The sequence below is a fragment of the Euwallacea similis genome, chromosome 19, assembly GCF_039881205.1.
Source record: "Euwallacea similis isolate ESF13 chromosome 19, ESF131.1, whole genome shotgun sequence".
Taxonomy (NCBI): Eukaryota; Metazoa; Arthropoda; class Insecta; order Coleoptera; family Curculionidae; genus Euwallacea; species Euwallacea similis.
This window is the reverse complement of record NC_089627.1, coordinates 2,282,858-2,301,705: the sequence shown is the minus strand read 5'-3', so window position 1 is coordinate 2,301,705 and position 18,848 is coordinate 2,282,858. Positions and strand designations below refer to the sequence as shown.

The following is an 18,848-nucleotide window of genomic DNA, read 5'->3' as shown; positions in this document are numbered from 1 at the left end:
TGAAAGGGACTTTAATTGCAACGCCACTGTTGAGGTCTGAGATTTAACAGTTCTGTAAAGTATTTTTATTGTTCCCCCATTTGCGAAGACAACACCCATGAAGGCGATTCTCGATGTTTTGAAAAGCGGTGTTTATGCAAACCCATCCTGTAAACCGATATCCTGGCGAGCTGTTGAAACGCTCAATGGCTTCGTTTTTTTTAAGGAGTTTACGTCTCCTCGGTGTATATTAGCGACATTCTTGTGTAATACCACCGTTGGGAGTTTGGTGTAATTGTTTCGTATTTCTTCGAAGTGTGAGGTACTTAGATAACGAACTAACGTGGATTTGCCGTTATGAAGTTTCCTTTGTGATGCCTTTTTCCAACATTGCCAACTCCACTTTTCTTGCAGATTATTAGAAATAGAAACAGAGAGTTGCAGCGCATGTGGCACTTGCGTGAATGAAATTGATTTCTGCTTTTCGGGGCCGAAAAATGTGACTTCCAGATTTTAATTCATTTTCTAGGGATTAATGTTTCACAACATTCGAATAATTTAAGGCTTAAAATTCAATAGTCATTGACATTTCTCGGGGTAGCATAGAACTTTTATTCATTTCGTATGACTTCGATTCTACGATTCAGGTGGCATCCCTCATTTCCTTAGCGGGAAAATCTACGAAAGGTAAAAATATCGCTAATTGAAGATAGGTGCCCGAAGGACTCATAAACAACAACCACCAATAACTAATTTTAATTCCGATAACTCCAATATCTAGCAGTTTCTCAATGTCATGAATATCATGAATATAAACTCAAATAAAATTCCCTTGGTAATTCGCTGGCATATTTAGAGATGACGACCACTTGCAAAAAACTCAACCTAAATCGAAAATAAATACAGTAAGCTCGCGATAGTGTAAACCAAAAAAAAAAACGAGTTTATCGAAAGTTGTATGTAAAAGGTAATAATCATTTATCAATATCAACATAAACTTAAAGAACTTATCAAACTAGACAACAGTAAGAATCAGAACATGAACACAAAACTTACTTTTTGTAAAAAAATTCGATATTTTTGTTTGTTTCTGAGGATTTTTTATTTTTTTGATGATGGCGTTATACTATTTTTGTTATAACAAGTAGATCAGCAAACTCAGCGTCACTCTCTTCTGCCCACTGAGTGACTATATTTAAAGCGTTTATAGCACTATCCAATGAAATTTTATTGCACAGCGCAAGATTTTGTTCCGCCTCTTCATTACTTGGACATTCTAGAATATCGTCATCTCTAAATTCATTATCACATTCGTTCTACTCCAATACATCAGATTCTTCAAATGCTCTCTTTAAATAAAACACATTAATTAAGATCAAGTTTAGAATCAGGAGGAGCTACCTGTGGTGCCACTGTCCGTAAAAGTTCAAGCGATTTGAATACTGAGTTCTCGTTATTCTATTGGCGTTTCAAAATTGCGATTGATACATTTTCGTCTTTATCATCAGTTAAGTTTGAAAGAACTCCTTCTAAAATATTCTTCCAACACTTTTTAATATTTCCTGGATTAATATGATTCCAAGCTGCCATTAAGTTGAGAACTGCGTCTTTAATAGTCAATTTCTTTAAGGCGTCGGAAACGTTTTTATTTTTCTATCACGATAGATAGAAGACTGTTTCCGTAGTATAATTTCGTTAATCGAATAACGTTTTGGTCCATTAGTTGTATGAGAGATGTAACATTAGGGAAAAGATACAATGCTTCAACGAACCCATCGTCGCTTTTTAATTCATCTTCAGGTAGGTGAGGTAGCGTGTTATACAGTAAAATGGAGCTTTTATAGGAAGACCTTTATTCTTTAGAAACAGTCTAACCTACAAGTATATATGTATGTGAGTGAGTTTATGTACTTTAAGATGAAATGGAAAAAATTAAACTATATTTGAGGTATAAACCAATAGTGAAACCAATGTTGGAAAATGGTAGCAGTCATCCAAGCCGGTTTTGAATGCTCATATTCGACAGGACAATTGAAATTTTTAAATGATCTAGTTTTATCAGCTTTACCAATAACCAATAGTTTTATTTTATGAGTACCAGTAGCATTAGTGCATGCCAAAAATGTTATTCGCTATTTTTCGCTTTTTCTTCCAGCAGCAGTTTTTTCTACTCCCGAGACAAATATTTTGTCTGGTAACAACTTTCAATAGAGCCCTGTTTTGCGAGCATGTAAAGCTGCTCTAATGTCATGTCAAGCTCTTCTATTTTGCTCTTTAATTGACTTTTAAATGGATCTACGAGTTCTGGTTGAGAAGGTAATTTTCTCTCGAAATTTTTAAAAAACGAATTCCAAAATGCTTTTTAAAGCGATGTAACCATCCATCACTGGTTTATCACATAGTTTATTATTCTCCCAGATTTGGGAATGAATTAGCTTTGCTTTTTGCTTAATCATTTCACTATTCATAATAAAATGTTTCTTTCGTAGAACTCTTTAATGTTCTCGTTTTACCTGGTTCGACATAGGTATCTCTTACTGCTATAGAAATCATCTCTTTTTTCTGTTTAATCTTAGAAATTGTAGATTTAGTGACACCGTATTTTTTTTGCATATGTATCCGCTTGCCCGTAATTTAATTTTTGAATCTGAAGCTACATATTTCTCATGAAGAGTAAGACACTTTGGTTTTTGACATTTTTACGTACAAAAAAAAACCTTCACTAATAATGAACCACCCTCAGAGACTCAATGCACGAAATAAGGATTAAATGTTTCTTTTTTACACAGAAAATCCATATTTCTCCGTTGGGTATTTCCCCGATATTGTATCGGGGATATACTCAACGGCAAAATATTGATTTCCTAAGGTAAAGTCACTTGTTCACGCTATACGGTGGTCTATATAAATTTTTATGTTCATGCTATGCGGATTTTCTATTACGCGTAGTTCACATTATCGCGAGCTTACTGTAATTAAAGCTAAAGCCAATGGAATAATGGAGAGAGCAGGAGACTGTCTCTGCATCAGACACAGCATTCAATTATATTTATTCTCATTGCAAGTGGTTTTCTCCTGTGTCCCTAGCAGGAAGACCTATGAAAAGTAAAAATATCGCCGATTGAAGATATGTGTCTGAAAGACTCATAAAGAGCAACTACCAATAACCAATTTTAATTCCAATATCTAGCAGTTCCTTAACGTCGTGAATATCATGAATACAAACGCAAATAAAATTCCCATGGTAAATCGCTGGCATGTTTAGAGATTACGACCACTTGAAAAAAAAGTAACTTAAATCGAAAACAAATAATTGAAATTAAAGCCAATGTAATAATGTGGAAGGCAAGAGACTGTCTCCACATCAGACATAGCATTCAATTATATTCATTCCCAGTTCAGGGGTTTTTCTTCTCTTTCCTTATCGAGAAAGGGTATTCGACAGTAGGTTTGTTTAAATACAAAATCAAAATCAAGATGAAGATAAATAAAAAAAAATAGGTCAGTAATTAGTAATAGAAACATTAATAGCCACCTCTATAAATTTCGGTTAAGCAGTTTTCCTTGTTCGGATATAAATCGAAAAACGAAACGGGGCTCAGAATTAATTAGGGCTCTTCTACAGCCCGAGAGGTTGATAAGTTATAAGCCGGGGTGCGCACGTGAAATATTAGGCCTTCGAAGGATATCCACCCGGTTTTATAATGCTAATTTAAAGTGTATTAGACCAGTTGTTGTTTTAGCTTTTGTTAGATGTTGTTGCCTCAGGGTTTCATCAACTAGAGAAAAAACCTTGGACTGTTCCACCTTCGTGCCTCCAAAAAAATTATTGTCGGTTGAAATTCCAGATAGACGGGGATGTGACACTTTGGGATTTAGTGATTTATTTTCAGAGCACGCACATTACGTCTCTACAGAAGGGTAAGATTCAGTCTGGTGGAAAACTAATAGAATGTTTCTTTTTTTTCGGGTAAGCCCCTGAATCCATGGTAACTGTATAAGATATTCAAGTGTGCAGTTCTTACACATATACGAACTTGAGAAATTACGGTTCATGATGACTACAATACGTAAGCATTTGACGTTTATGAATGTTCAAAATTAACATTAAAAAGAAGTCATTTCATATTACAAGGTATTATAATTCCAAGTGTCACTCCCATAAAAATATTAATTGGGCATTTGATCACGTAATTGACTGCCATTAATCACCAGGTATGAAATTTCTTTGAAGGCATGCATGTAATTTGATTCCTTCATTTATTAGATAGAAAACGAAATTAGCCTAATTCACAAAGATTATAGCCGACAGGTACATGTAATGAATCTAACTTGAAATATACAGAATTTATACTTGCATTAACTGAGAGCACTTTACTTGGGGGAGCAATAGGAGCTGTCATGTTGATGGTGTTTGCAGGAGTAGTTACTTCACACATTATCAACTATGGATAATGAAAATCGATGACAAATGATGCAAAAAACTTGGAAAGGGTGGCAGCATTTAAACCATAGGCACTCTAAAGGCTTTACTGAAAATATAACCTGAAAAAATGGCATCGGGAAGGAAATAGTTTTCATAACGATGAAAGGTACATACAGCGAAGAATTACCCCCCCCCCCCCCCCCCCCAAGACAGGAAATGTCTTAAATATACTTAAAAGCATTTTACACGAATCCTAAAACTATTTGCAAGCGGTTCGCGATAAATATATGATATTTAGATTTCAATAGGTTTTTTGAAAAAATCGAGTTCTGAAGCGACAAACATGATTCAAAATATTCCTTGCGAACCATGTATCTATACATATATACAGGGTGTTTCAGAACTGTGGTGACAAATCGATACAGGTAATAGATTATCAAAAAATAAATATAGTTTACTTAATAAACGATTGTCTTAAGACTCGTCATTTCTGAGATACAGGGTGTTAAAGTTCAACTTTTTTATTTTTTTTTAGTTTACTTCAAAATTACCATCATTATTGAAATGAAAATCGGTGTACCTTTGTTTCTCAATCTGATAAATTTGATGGACGTAATTAAAATGTTGTACATTATAGAGGACGCTAGTTATAAGTGTATCATTACATATTTTCATCCAAAACTTTTTTAAAATTTAGATTTATCGGTAAAAAAGTTGAAGAATTTTAAAGAACTATCATTTCTGCATAAAAAGATACTCTTAGTAAAATACTCAAAAATAAATGGTTGTCCAGAAAAATAACAATTATTGTCATATCGATTTCAAACGCTTTTTTTAAGAAAGCCTTCTAACATTGCTTTTAATACTATCTAATTACAATAAAATGAACACTACTATTACAATGAATGTTCAAAGTGGTGACTGCATTGGTTAGTACATAAATTGCTCCATCGTAACAAGTTTTATTGTACCTTTTCAAAAATTCCTGGGGTTTCCGAATCACATCAAAAGTATTGAAAACTCTTCCAGTTAATTCTTCAACATTTATTAAAAGCAATGTTAAAAAATCTCAGACAAACACCCTGTATCTCAGAAATAACGAGTCTTAGGACAATCGTTTATCAAGTAAACTATACTTATTTTTCGATAATCTATTACCTGTATCGATTTGTCACCACAGTTCTGAAACACCCTGTATATATAGATATTTAGCAAAAGGTAACAATAGCTATATTTCAAATTTAAGAGAAATAAAGAGGAAAAGTAGTCGTTTCACCATACCTGGCGCAATTGGTACTTGGAATAAGCAATATACTGGCTACTGTTCTAATTCTTCGTTTATGTTTTCCAAAAGTGCTCCATTGAGGCCGAGCTTCTCGTTTTGTTCCTTTTGCCTATGGATAATCTAGAGTTTTATAGCACAGAAATTCCAGGTGGAAGCTATTTTCTTTGAATGTGTAAGTACTCAGTGCCACGGTACGTAAAGGATATGAGACTAAGTTTTTCATTCCCACTAAAAAGGCTAATTCTGTATAGCTATTTGTATAATCCTTATTTGTTTAATGTTTGATAACTTTTTACACGTAATTTCCCCATTTAAATGTTAAATACCTCTATACTTTACGGATTTTGCGAAGTAAATAAATTACCGATGGCAGTCTCGTAGCTTGATTTAATAATTTTCTGAGCGGGAATGCACAAATTAATATATCGCCAAATGAGCTACAACGTTATTTTTGTTAGATATAAAGCCGATTTTAGTATAGAATGTATCTGTTTAATAAGTACAGGGTGTTCCATTAAAAACATTAGTTTTGAAGCGATAAACATGAGCCAGGAGTGAACCTTTCTAGCAACGCGTTTAAATTAAGCAGATCCTGAGATAACTTTCAAAGTGTTAGAGATAGATATTAGAAATTTAGACTCAAAACTGAGAAATGAATCTATTAAATCGAACTTCCAATGTACGCCGCGATGGCTCTAAAATAAAACCAGATGACAAGTTGTGATCACTATTAGCACTACTTTAATAGAACTGTCACGCATTTCACGGTTACTTCTTTAACTTATTTCAACGACAAACCAGTTTTCCTGAAAACCCTCATGACACTTATTCCTTCCCCTGGCCATCCTTTGGAACTACTCTTATGTCTAAATCAAGTTTTACTATTTGCACTTAGCTATATCGAGATAGGAAACACTATTTCGATCTTGAAACTCTTGAAGGGCACTTTTAGGGCCGGTTTTTAGAAGGAGCGAAGGTGACGTGAACGTGAACTGAAAGTATCATATCGACGTTTCAATGCTGATGTGAAAACTCCGGGACTGGTCGGGAAGGGATTCGAAACTCAATTATACTCTCCCCTCTGTTACGGACCTGATTTAAATTCAACAACGACCGCCATTCCTGCCTTTAACTTTCGGATGCTCTGCGGTAGAGACAGATTTGGTTTCATTCGGTGTGACAGTTCTTTTAATGGTGTCTCGCAGTGAAAACAAAAATTTGCCCATATTGCAAATCAGTATTTGATCTTTTGTTTCTGGAAGACTTCATTAAAACTCTTGTGCCGCCCCATAAAGCCCCACTTTAAACGTTTCATTCAGCGAAGAAAACTTTCGGATGGAAAGAAGTCTCAGATCTAACGACGGGACGTTAGAAGTGCAAAAGGCGATTTTTCGTCAAAATATATTTTATCAAACAGCAATTTGCAGGCGATGCGATGCAAACGGGAACTTCAAAGAAGTTTCTCCCCTAAAGTTTGCCGATGCTCGGAAAAGCAATTGAAAATTCCTCGAGTAAATGCGAATGTTTAAAATTCCATTGGCGATGGCGATTAAGGAGTTGCGTTTTATTTGTTATGAATTTTCGGGCCTTCTAACCAGCCTCAAAGTTACCCCCCCGAAGATCAGTCACTCCTAGGCGAAATTAACCCGACCTTTTTCCCCTCGAAATCCAATTTAACTATCTCGAAAGTGGAAAGTTCTTTTATTTCGGGCGGGGTATAATTGCGTTTTCCTTGGTGCGCGGTAATATAAGCCCAACCGAATCCATTTGTCATCAAAATCTCATACATCCGGTTTAATTAGAAACTCGATACATTATCAGGTCAATTAAACAAAAGTTTTTTTTTTTTTAAATTTATGGCCATTTCAGGATTCCCGAGCGAGGCATATGAACGCACTCCTGCTGATTGACTTAACAATTCCGCCCTCTTGACGGCCGTTTTCCTTCTGGGTAAATATTATGCATTTTTTTACCGTTACCGGCTATGTGCCGGTGAATAATGAATTTGCTGTTAATCCTCTCCATTGGACAAACAAAAAAGATGTGCGGCTATCGGACGGACGGAAAGTTTTTATTAACTTTTCCTAAATATGCAGCCCGTTTGCCGTAAAATTTTTGCTAATCCTAACCGCTTTAGAGGGAAGTGTTGAGTACACAACTGTGATGAGTGCGGACGAGTTATCCCTGCGATATGGCAGGGGGTTTAGCATTGCACCACCACGACGCCGGCGCGGTAAATTGCAACGAACGTGAAACTAACTTTAGTGCGAGATCTACAAAGTGGCACATTATGTGCCCGTTTTCGGATTAATATTACCGTACATGTTCGCCACTTAAAAAACGTAATGTAGGGGTTTCAATGTGGGCATTGGTTATTGCTACGATTCTTCAAAACCTTACCTAATCTCTCTATTAATCAACCACCTGTTTAAATATAATGTGAAATAACATATGTCCTCTACTACAAATAACAAATACTTAGTAATCATTACTCGACATGTACAGTTATGCACCTACATTATATATTCGTTCTTCAAATACGAGCAATAGTAATTTATCGCACACCTTCAACACATTACCAACGATCTGGCCAGGATATCGATTAATCATCCAATTAAACTCATATCGGCCATAATGGCTGTCCAAATCGAACAAGACGCACTTCGTCGATAGGAATTTATTTCACTTCACTCTCAATCAATTATTCTTTAGTTGGACTTATAATACAAGTTGTGTCACTGTAATTCCGGAAGCTTTTTTGGCAGGTATTGTTGACAAGAGGAATTTTGTTGCAAAACCTTTGAAGGGCGATATATAGGATTAGTCGAATCGAATCGAATATATCCGGGCGGAAAGTTGAAAAGTCGATAAATTTGTCCGTTATTGTGAAGCGTTTCCGAGGGCCCTTCAATACAAAATAATGGCACTCAATACGCTTAAGAAGGCAAACAAAATCGGCGAGCAGTCAAAGCTGGTTATGTCTTTATTTATGAAGTCGACTCGACATTTTTAAAGTTTACTAAGCAAAACAAGGAATCCTATCTCTCAGATTTGAATCAACGATAAAAGGGCTATTTTGGGATTGAATTATTGCGTATGCATAGGAAACTTATTGGATAGCCCTACATAACTGCCTTGGTCGCTTTCAACGTTCATAAAACACCCGCCCTCATGTGAAACTTCTTTTTGTAATCTCCGAAAACGTACATAGTCAACTTTACAAACTTTCGCTCAGCAATGTATCATTCTCTAGATTAGGCCTGACGTGGGATTCACAAGACGTGGATACCGAAATAAACTCGCTACCTGGTTATGTATTGGCCTCTAAAAGTTGAGAGATATTATAAAAGTTGACTGCTGAACTCAACGGTAACAAAGTTAAATGAAAGAAGTTTTTAAGTGCTCTTTTTATGCTGCCGCATCCGCATGGCACTGGGGTAATGTAGCAAATTTTATGTCTTGTAATAGGGGTATTTTTTAATACCGCACGGTGTCTCGTCTTCCAAACTGACAGCGACCGAAACATTCTTTAAGTTTAGAATTTTTAACGTTTACGTGGAATTAGGTAAAATGAATGGGTGGTTAGAAATAAAATTACAAAAAGGAAACGTGGAAGGAAATCTAATTTGCGGCTATTCGTTTTAAATCAAATCGTGCATAAACACTCACAAAAGGCAGATGATAAAAAAATGCGCGAAAAATTAGTTTTGTTGCTTAATCTTCGATTATCTGCTTTATTAACAAATAAATATTAAGGAAACAGACGGATATTAACGAAATTAAAAAATATTAATAAAGTAGACAATTGAAGAAATTAAGTAAAAACACATTTTTTTGCTTAATGATTTTCTTCACTTTCTGACCATTTATGCTCAATTCCTTTCTCTACCTATCAGTAATAATTCATTGTCATCAATGAAATATCAATACAGCAGATTTGTCTGCAAATTTGAATTTTGTAATTTTCTACCTTACTTCACGTTCATTAATCACTTCTGCAAAAACGCTAAAAATTGTACGAAACTCAAGAAATTATATAACTACCAGGTAATAACAAAAACAACTTACCCCTGGAGTCTGAGATTGAGGTCCGTAAGGGTACCGGGTCCAATCTAAGCTGGCTTCTTCGGCCGTCGTGTCCAGAAGAACAACTGAAACGAAATAAAAAAAGGTCACTTAATTAATAAAAATAAACTTCACATTCTCTTCTTTGAGGCCAAAAACCTGCACCGCACTGAGGGCACCCAACAAAATCGCGTGGGTCGTTCTATATTGGACAAACCGTGAGCGAGCACGGCATTCATTATTATTCCAATTGGTTTTTCTGGCCGGTCGAACATACGCATATGGCAGAAAATAAGCGAACGAAAAAAATCAAAATAAAACAAACCAACCAGAATCACCTTTTAGCAATTTATTGGCAAAACCTGAATTTTAAATCAGCACATTAAGCGGCCGTAAGTTTGTTTTAACTTTCTGTTATACGTCGGAAGATGGGTAAATTGATTTTGAGGGACGCTTCCTCTGCGAACTGCCCAATGGGTCCAGAGAAATGTTAAGATGTGAGATCTTGCAAACTTGGTTAGTGACACAATAATAGTGGTAGAAAATGTTACCTCAAATAAGTTCGATATTCTAACAATTCAACTGGAACAACTTCGCGAAAATCTAAAATTAGGGTCATGGAAAAATGATACGTGACAACAATGATAAAGCTTTTGGATAGTATGGGCTTCAAGAATGCTGCAGTTAAATGAGTCGTGGATGATACAATTTTCAAAGCATGTGCAAATATTATATTCCCGAAGTGCAGCAGAACATTTCTATCATTCGGGGGCCTTTTGGAGAATTTTTCGTTTATATAACAGTTCATACGATTTCCTCAGTTGGAGAAACCTCGCGATACGTCGAATTTATTTGAGACCTATTCTGGATCGGTATTCATACAAAGATGAAAAGTTAATTGTCTATGTATCGAATGGTGGCAGGTATTATGGATACCTTAAATTTGGATGTTCAGTTAGTACGCATGTTCGGAAATCCCCTACTGCTGACGTCAGAGACTTAGGAGTGACCATCGATAGCCACTTCTGGAATCTGTAAAAGCTACGTGGAAAAAATGTGCAATGAGATAACAGCCGCAACATGGCAACTGTCACAGCTGAGGGGAACAGGAAAGAGATGGAGCCTAAAGCCCCACGTCCTACTCAAGAGTACGACAGAAGAGTCATCACTAGTACATCTGGAATCATCCCGAAAGCGGCCCCTTGGTGAGGTCGCCGGAGCATTCATTCTGGATCAAGAGGGAGGCTAAGACTTTCCATGTGAAGATTGAGGGCTGCAAGGATTTCAAGATGTGAGCCCAAAAGAGAAGAAAACATTAGTCAAAACCGGTCTTTCGTGGATTATCGGATTCATTAAGCGCGACATTCCAATGGCACTGTCATCGGAGGAGGCCCTTAATGATCAATTAAGGCCGAAACGGTCGATTGGAGTAAGCATTCCAAAGAAAGAGGAATTTACGATGAAATATCGTTATGGTGGAAGAATCTGACAACTTTTTAACATAAAGTCATCGGGAGTCGGGACACACAGGACTGGCTGCAGGAGAGACGAATGTTGTCCCTTGGGACAATCAAGCGGCCCTACCAGCTGTATGCTGTCAGAGACGCTCTTCAGGCAGATACAAATAGAGTCACCCTAAGTTGATCCTAGGCCACAGTCCCTCAACCTCTAACTATTCAACGTCATACCGAGCAACCTTCATCAAAATGCACGTTTGTAAATCTGCATATATCACAGATTAATTGCTTGCAACTAAAAAAATGACCGTTTTGCTGATTTACGTTCATTATGTGACACCCACGTTTGTTCGTAATTGTAAATCACTTTGTAACCTAATCCTGTAAACCAGCCATTCCTTTTAAAAACTCTGCTAAACTTGAGAATATTGCCGCCTAATTGTGAGCATTTTTCTTCATAGTGTAGCTTTCGTATTAACAAGCTTTCAGGTAATTTCCTGCCGCCCAAGAGCGTGTGAGTCATAATTGGTTTAATTTTTATGAATGACCGTAATTAAAGGGCAATTTGCTCTTATAAATTTTTGTAGCGTCTAGAAAAAATCTCGTAAAGAGACAAGAAACGACACTAATTAACGCCAATTATTCAATGAAATTGACAACAGGAACAATAGTTTTCCATTAAGCGTTGCAGCCCCGCCTTGTTACGTTCTAGAGTTTTATTGCCCGCCAATCAAGATTTTTTATTGTCAGACATCGGAATATCGGTTGATTTTACAATTTCCTTTTTGGAAAATTGCGTTTATTACCAGAAATTGGGAAACCCGCCCGCGCTTGGAGAGGAAAATCTAATATTCCACTCTCTTTCTCAGGCAGCAACGCAAACTCAATCCTCTCGTACTCCCACGAAGACTTTTTGTATGCAAATATGGTAACGAGTAACAGTCAAAGTTTCGGTTTTACATAAAATGTTTTGTCAGAATCAATAAAATCAATCAGAACACAAAGCGGACATTGTAAATACGTGTAATAATATACATTGTGTGAAAGAATGCGCGTGTTTCGGTCACGTGTGGGTAGCCCTTGATTGGACACACCATCGGTCAGAGGTATGGATGGTGTGCTTTACGGGACAGTGCCGGAGGCACTGTCGGGGCACCAGTTGGTCCATTTACGGTCGCGTTGATGGGTAAACAAAGAACTGCCCGCATGTTGCATTTATATATCGCGATCCCTTTAAGTCAAACCGCATTCGTTATATAAAGCAGATCCTAGATAAGCATCTTTGCATAGCTAATGAAAAGAAACGTCGCACTAAAGCCCGCGAGGTGCACGGCACCTGAGTGATAGGCAACACGCACAACAGCTACCTGACATATGCCACCGGTAATAAATCAGCCGTGTCCGCCGGCCCGACTGATAATAGTTTTAGATGTCCCCTTTAGGCACTATCAGGTTAACAGAATCTATCTGAATTTCACTGTAGTCAGAGGGGTTTATCGGTGCACGGTTAATGGATCGTCTTCCAGCAAGTACTGTCCGAGGTGAGTTCACTTCAGGCAACATTCATCAAAATTTGTGAATTTTTTTTGGAACAATTTACAGTATTTGCCAAAATTGACTAGATGTAGTCAGAGTTGCCACTGTAATTTATTATTCTGAATTAACTTTGACGCTTTCTAAATTAAATTTGGAAATGGGGTAGAAACTCAGGCAGTAACTTTGGGTAAATCAAATTAAGTCATAATAAAATTACAGTAAACTTGTAAAATTACCCCCTTCGGGTTCTAAATGGATTCATAACATGCATAAAATGGTTGCGGGAAAAATATCGTTGTACGCAAATTGTTAGAAAGTCTCTTAACACACTCACGTGGTGGGCGCTCTAGCCTGCAGCTCGTGCGCAATATTTTACGCTCGTGTGTTAAGAGTGATCTCCTTCGCTAGTTATGTAATTTACTAGTCCCAGGACCCGCCACCCAAGGTTAGAAACCTTCATTCAACATAAAAAGAAAACTTGACGTTGACTACGCGCAAGTGTAGCCCCAAAGAATGGGAGGAAAAAGGGGAATAACAGGAAGGCACCATCTCATGCTTTTGTGTAAACATCCAAACTTTTCCCAGTTTCGAAGGGGAGCTCAAGATATTTACGGACCCACTCTTCAAAGCATTTGGAAGGTGAACTAAAGAAAAATCTTCGCATATACTGTATAGTATTATGTCCAAATTACTCCATATTATCAACGATCGACTGGATATAGCAGTAACGCATGGTGAGATCTCTGCACAATTTCTCTTTCCAGATCTGCAACTCAATGCCATGGAAGCAACCTCAAATGAAACTTCCACTAGCGCCTACCTCTGAATACTTTTACAATGTTTTCCATTAATACCATTCCATCCATTTTTCGCCTTTCAAAGGCACCAGTTCGCTTAGTGTAAGATATACGAGGTAGGCGTCATTAATTCATTCGAGAAGCTGAATCTATGAATTGCTGTAGTATGTGCTTAGAGAAGGAGATAGCTCGCAAGAGATATCAATAATTTATGCGGTAGCGCATTAGTCTCTTTCGATGGATTTGAAATGAGGATGTTGGTCAGATCATTGTGGAGCGATTCCAAGATTTTACATAATTTTGTAAGGAGAATTGTAATGACAATCGCCCTCTTCTGATCAAGATCAAAACAACTATGAAACATAGAACAATCATTACCACTTTAGTTTTATACTGAACGAATTAAACCATCGTTATTAAGTATCCAATGTAATTTCTCTCTAGAGTTAAATCAGTTCATCAAGAAATAAAGTTAAACTCCTGATCGATGATGGCCACATGGCATTAACCACGAATGACGAAAGAATGAAGGAATATTAAGAGCACTTTTCGATCGAAACAAAGAATGATACTGGAGTATCAAGTGTCTTGGAAATAGAAGTGGAGAGAGATTGATTTAAAGTCTATTTTACATGCATAAAAGTATCTATGGAAATTACCCTGAATCTTGAAAACTAAACGAGATATGAGAACCTCTATTAGAGCTCGTCGACACGATTGCTCTAGTATGGTATACTTGATATCAATTGCTCTACATTACGCTTTGAAAATTCGTAAAGAGCACAAAATCTTTATGAATTTAAATAAATAATTAATTCGTAAATAAGTAATTATTAATCCGTCAAGGAAAGTTCCCAAATCCCTGCATCATTCATACTTCATTTCCATTCACCTCTAAGAAAGTCCTTATCTTAAAAAGACACATTTCCTCAGCGAAACGAGTCCCTCCAACACTAAATTACGTGACGCGATATCTCCCCTGCTCAAAGCGCCTCAATTTTTCTCCGACTCTAATTTTTCCCTAACTTATAGAGACAACCGCATTTAAATAATATCCACGTTCAGTCCGTTTAAATAAGGACCTTTTCGTCCTTTTTCAGCCCATAAATGTAGTCGGGGATCCTTAAATCTTCCTTTATAACCGACAAATAATAATTTTCGTTTTTAGTGCTTTTGTTTGCTTGAGTGAGCATTCATTCAGAGACGGTTTAAGGCTTGCGGCACGCCACTGGGCCATACTAACTAGAAGGACTTCGTCGGGAGTCGCTCTCGAGTTCTTTTTTTCTTCAATATTAAATTAAGCTTCCATAACGAAACACAATTAGATATCTTTGTTTCTCGTTCGTTTGAAATGTAATTACAAAACCTTTTTAATCGTAAATTCTGGGGGGATTACAAGTTTCTCCGGAAAAAGACTGCACCAGCCGTGCTCCTCCGTAAGTTTTAACTGTTTTTTCCTCGCCTTTTCCTTTCGAGGAGGAAAGGGATAGAAAGGAGCAATTATAGGATGCTTTCGGTTTAATGTTTTTCCATTAGACGGCTTTATACGACCGCTTTCTTCTTCGGCTCGTCCGCCGAGCCGGCCAGATCTGGCTCCGTGTAGGTGCATTTATTCCGAAACAATAAAATGCGTTTTATACAAACTGCTTACACGGGCTCACGACATGGGGTTATGTAGCCATTGTTTGCTTTAATGGTAAATAGTTTTCCGGGATATTGTGGTTGGGGAAGGATTATTAACCCCATTGTGACATGCCTCGCGACAATGAGGTGATTCGCTTTAGACTCCCCCAGCTTAACGACATTGAGGAGTTGCGCCTAGTCATTTGATTATAATGTCGTTTTCTTGCTGGTAATGAACCGGCAACTTTTATTATTAGTGTTAGAGACTTCAAGCTGCATTAAAACCAAAGTAGTTTTGATTCTGATTTGAGACACAAATCCGAGATGATCGTGCAAAACTTCCAGGTTAAGCGGACTAATATCAAGGGCAGCTGCTCCAACCTTAATGAAGAAAAATGAGCTTCTTGGTAAAGAAAATAGTCTTTTTGAGAGAAGTACCGAGGATTATCGTTCAAACATCACATCGAAGGATGATGGGTTTAAGCAGTTTACTAGTCAAAATAACTACAATTTGAATATTCTTCTGAGCGTTTTATCGGGATAAACACACAGGTCCAAATTTGAGCCTAATACGGCCCTGTTATTTTTTAAATCAGGATACAAATTACATAATTTGTAAAGAAAATAATTGGTCTAAAATCAGGTAATCGCATGATAATGATGATCATATCCGATTATAAGCACCAATTTAAAAATGTATAAATGATAAATAGCGTGACATGGAGCCATGAATTTTAGTCAATAAGTATCTGACATAATTTGCCATAAGGGCCCAAGGTTTCTTGGAAAACAGTGTATTTTCAAAAGCATCTGAACCTGTAGTGGATACCCAAAGTGTACCGAAATCAATTTAATATTGTATAAATACAAATGAGATAACATCAGATGGTTCACATTGACTAATATGTATGTAGCTGACAAATCTCTATCGATACTCAAAATTTGTGATAGGTAAAACAGCCCTCAAAGGGCATGTGGAATAGGTTTGCCAGGCTTTAAGACTTATTACTGTTGTCGTTTGTCTCAATTTGCCCTGATTTTATTCACCAAGAGCAATTTTTCTTCAAAGACTGCCCCCCTTCCCCCTTTAAACTACACATAAACTTGTTCAGAAATGAAGCAAATTAACACTGTTCCGACTATTTCCTTTACGACATAGGGTCGCAAAAGGCAGATAACGGCTCCCAGATTTCTTTGTAAAGGGTGCACAAACGCGAGGCCCTAAAACAAGGAAAATTCCTCGTGCGTAACGCGCCCGAAATTCAGAAGGGCTTTCGCCTTTATAGTTTCCATGGCAAATTGCTTCGAAGAAGCGGGCCTGAAGGCTTCAAAGCAGCCGCTCGGAGTCGCATTTTCGTAGATTGAGTGCAGCGGGGACAACCTTTAATGGGCCCAAGAAGGAAGCTTTCAGACACAGGAATAGTTTTCGATTTTTTGGTGGGATATTGCAAAAGGTCACTGAGCGGTAAGAGAACACTCTAGAAATCCGCAAAGGCCCTTATCATCGCCTTTTCCCTTAATACCTTAACCCCATATAACCCTGACAGGTATATTCCGTATAAAACGTGTTTTATCTCGGCTTCCTGTTGTACTGTACACGAATTTTCCTCCCTGCTACAGCGTTAGAGGAATGCAGACACAAAAAGGGCGAAAGCAGAGTGTCTGTTGGCCATTCTAGGGAGGGACTATCTGGTATCGATATGGGTTATCCGTAAAATCTCTCTTCTCCCGTGTTTTGTTTGGCTTTATGTAAAGGCAAACCTTCCAGAGCATAGAAATCTTTGAAGTGTCTGAGCTAGAGAAGCCGAGAACTTAATAAATGGTAATTGAGAGGTGAGTTCTATATTCGATACGGCAGTGACATCCCTAGTTGAGCTAGAAAAATGCGAGGGGTTACACCGGGGTTAGACCGTCCGACCTGTTGGGTAATTCGCAATTCTCTCTGCAGCGCTTTTGATCGAGACCAATTTTCTTTGTCGGAGAAGTTGGAAGTTTTCGTTGGGGCGAGTTTTTCTCTCCCTTTATTGAACCTCCGTAGATAAACGTGTGAAAAGAAGTTGCCCGTCGATGATAAATATATAATGCTATATAGGCTGCATGTCTGGACAGCCGGCCGATAAGTCTGAGCAATAAGCCGAGCTTAAAGGGGTAACTCTTGGGCTCATACAAAGTTCAACTACCTGAACACAGTAGTTATCCTTTAGGTTCCAAATTTCGCCTGTCCCTCTCGAAGTTTCGAGAATAATAAGAGATCCGCCGGATTGAGGGAACGTTAGAGGAGGGGTATACGGTCTAAATGCGGTAAACTTTAAGATTAAGTTTAAACTAGTGTAGTTGGGACTGAATTCCCTTATGTAGTTTAGTTTGAATTGGCGTCTGGCTACAAAGTGGAGGCTTTAGGAAGGTGAATCTCATTTCCATGTACAATTCGCGGTGGTGCTCAGGCAGAATTAGTTCTACAGTCTTCACCACACACAAAATTAAACAGGACATTTATACAGTCTATTAATTTCTTTGGAAGGGAGCACGCAATAAAATGATGTCTCCCTTTCGGGGAATATAAAAATAGGAATTTTCCACTTAATTTTAGAACCCGGGTGGGAATTTTTCGCAACAAATAAGCAATAAATAATAAAGGGAATTGCAAAAATGGCTCGTATTTTAGCCGGCGAATAACGGAACACGTCACAGATGTAGAAAACCCTTGATAAATGTTGCCGCAGCTGCGGCGTCAGCACGTTGAAACTGAATTTCCAAAGCGGCGAGAATATTGAACATTCTTTCCCCTTGTTTTTTGGATTTTAATTTCGTTTTTCTTTAGAGGAAAATAAAATATATGCACGTTCAAAGGAGTCACTAACGTGTCGAAAACGGCACATAATCCGAACGATAACAATATCGCTCAAAATGTGTTTAAATACGTGATAGGAAAGTATTTATTACCGGCTTCTACCCTCAAGCAACTTCAGTCAAATTCGAAATTGGGGAGCATAAAGATCCCCTTTCCCTGTTAAGGGCTTTTGCGGTACTAGTTATCGGCAATTTCGCATCAATTCAAGAGGAGGGCCCCATTCGATCCCGGTTTCCTGATGTCAGACGGATCGGTTTATGCTATTCCTATTACCAACCGCACTCGATCTGATTACCCATACGTACATATGTGAAGAGGTATGGCGAAATATGTTTTTTGCTATTGCTGACAAAATGAACAAAAGTTGCAGAGGACGTGCGAAAAATGACTCGTACAAGTACTTTGATAGTGATATTGACGAACATTTTCTCAAGCATTTTTCAATTGCCATAACGTTCCCTTAATGCCGAAATATCAAAGCCCATACACAATTCACATAGAAGCGCTGAAATAAAGGCGGACCATTGGCCAGTTTCTTGAATTCCATTAATGTGTACTTCCAGACAGTTTCCAGTACTTACATCTATTGGATCTTGCTGGTTGTGCCTGTGTTTCGAAAGAATTCCTTGTGCTCCATCGCAGGACTTCTAAAGGGATTAGAATTGTTCTTTGTTCTGGTTGTTATTGGATATTTCAATCTCTCAACTGATTTATTCTCGGGTTACTGAAGGTTTCCCGTAGTTATCGCCCTTTAACCATTGTTCTCAAAACAAAATTGATCATTATTGGTTAAACCTTAAGCGATTCAAAAGACAACATTTTTTAAGTT

The 18,848-nt window shown here is 37.5% G+C and overlaps 1 protein-coding gene across 8 annotated transcripts in view; it reads right to left on the bottom strand.

The window, feature by feature from the left end:
* Eph (Eph receptor tyrosine kinase) overlaps positions 1–18,848 on the bottom strand; it is a 137,920-nt gene that overhangs the window by 47,719 nt on the left and 71,353 nt on the right. For all 8 annotated transcript variants that reach the window (XM_066399767.1, XM_066399765.1, XM_066399766.1 and 5 more), the window contains exon 3: positions 9,759–9,841. In XM_066399767.1, coding sequence (XP_066255864.1) covers positions 9,759–9,841 — 83 coding nt within the window. The remainder of the gene's footprint in view (positions 1–9,758; positions 9,842–18,848) is intronic.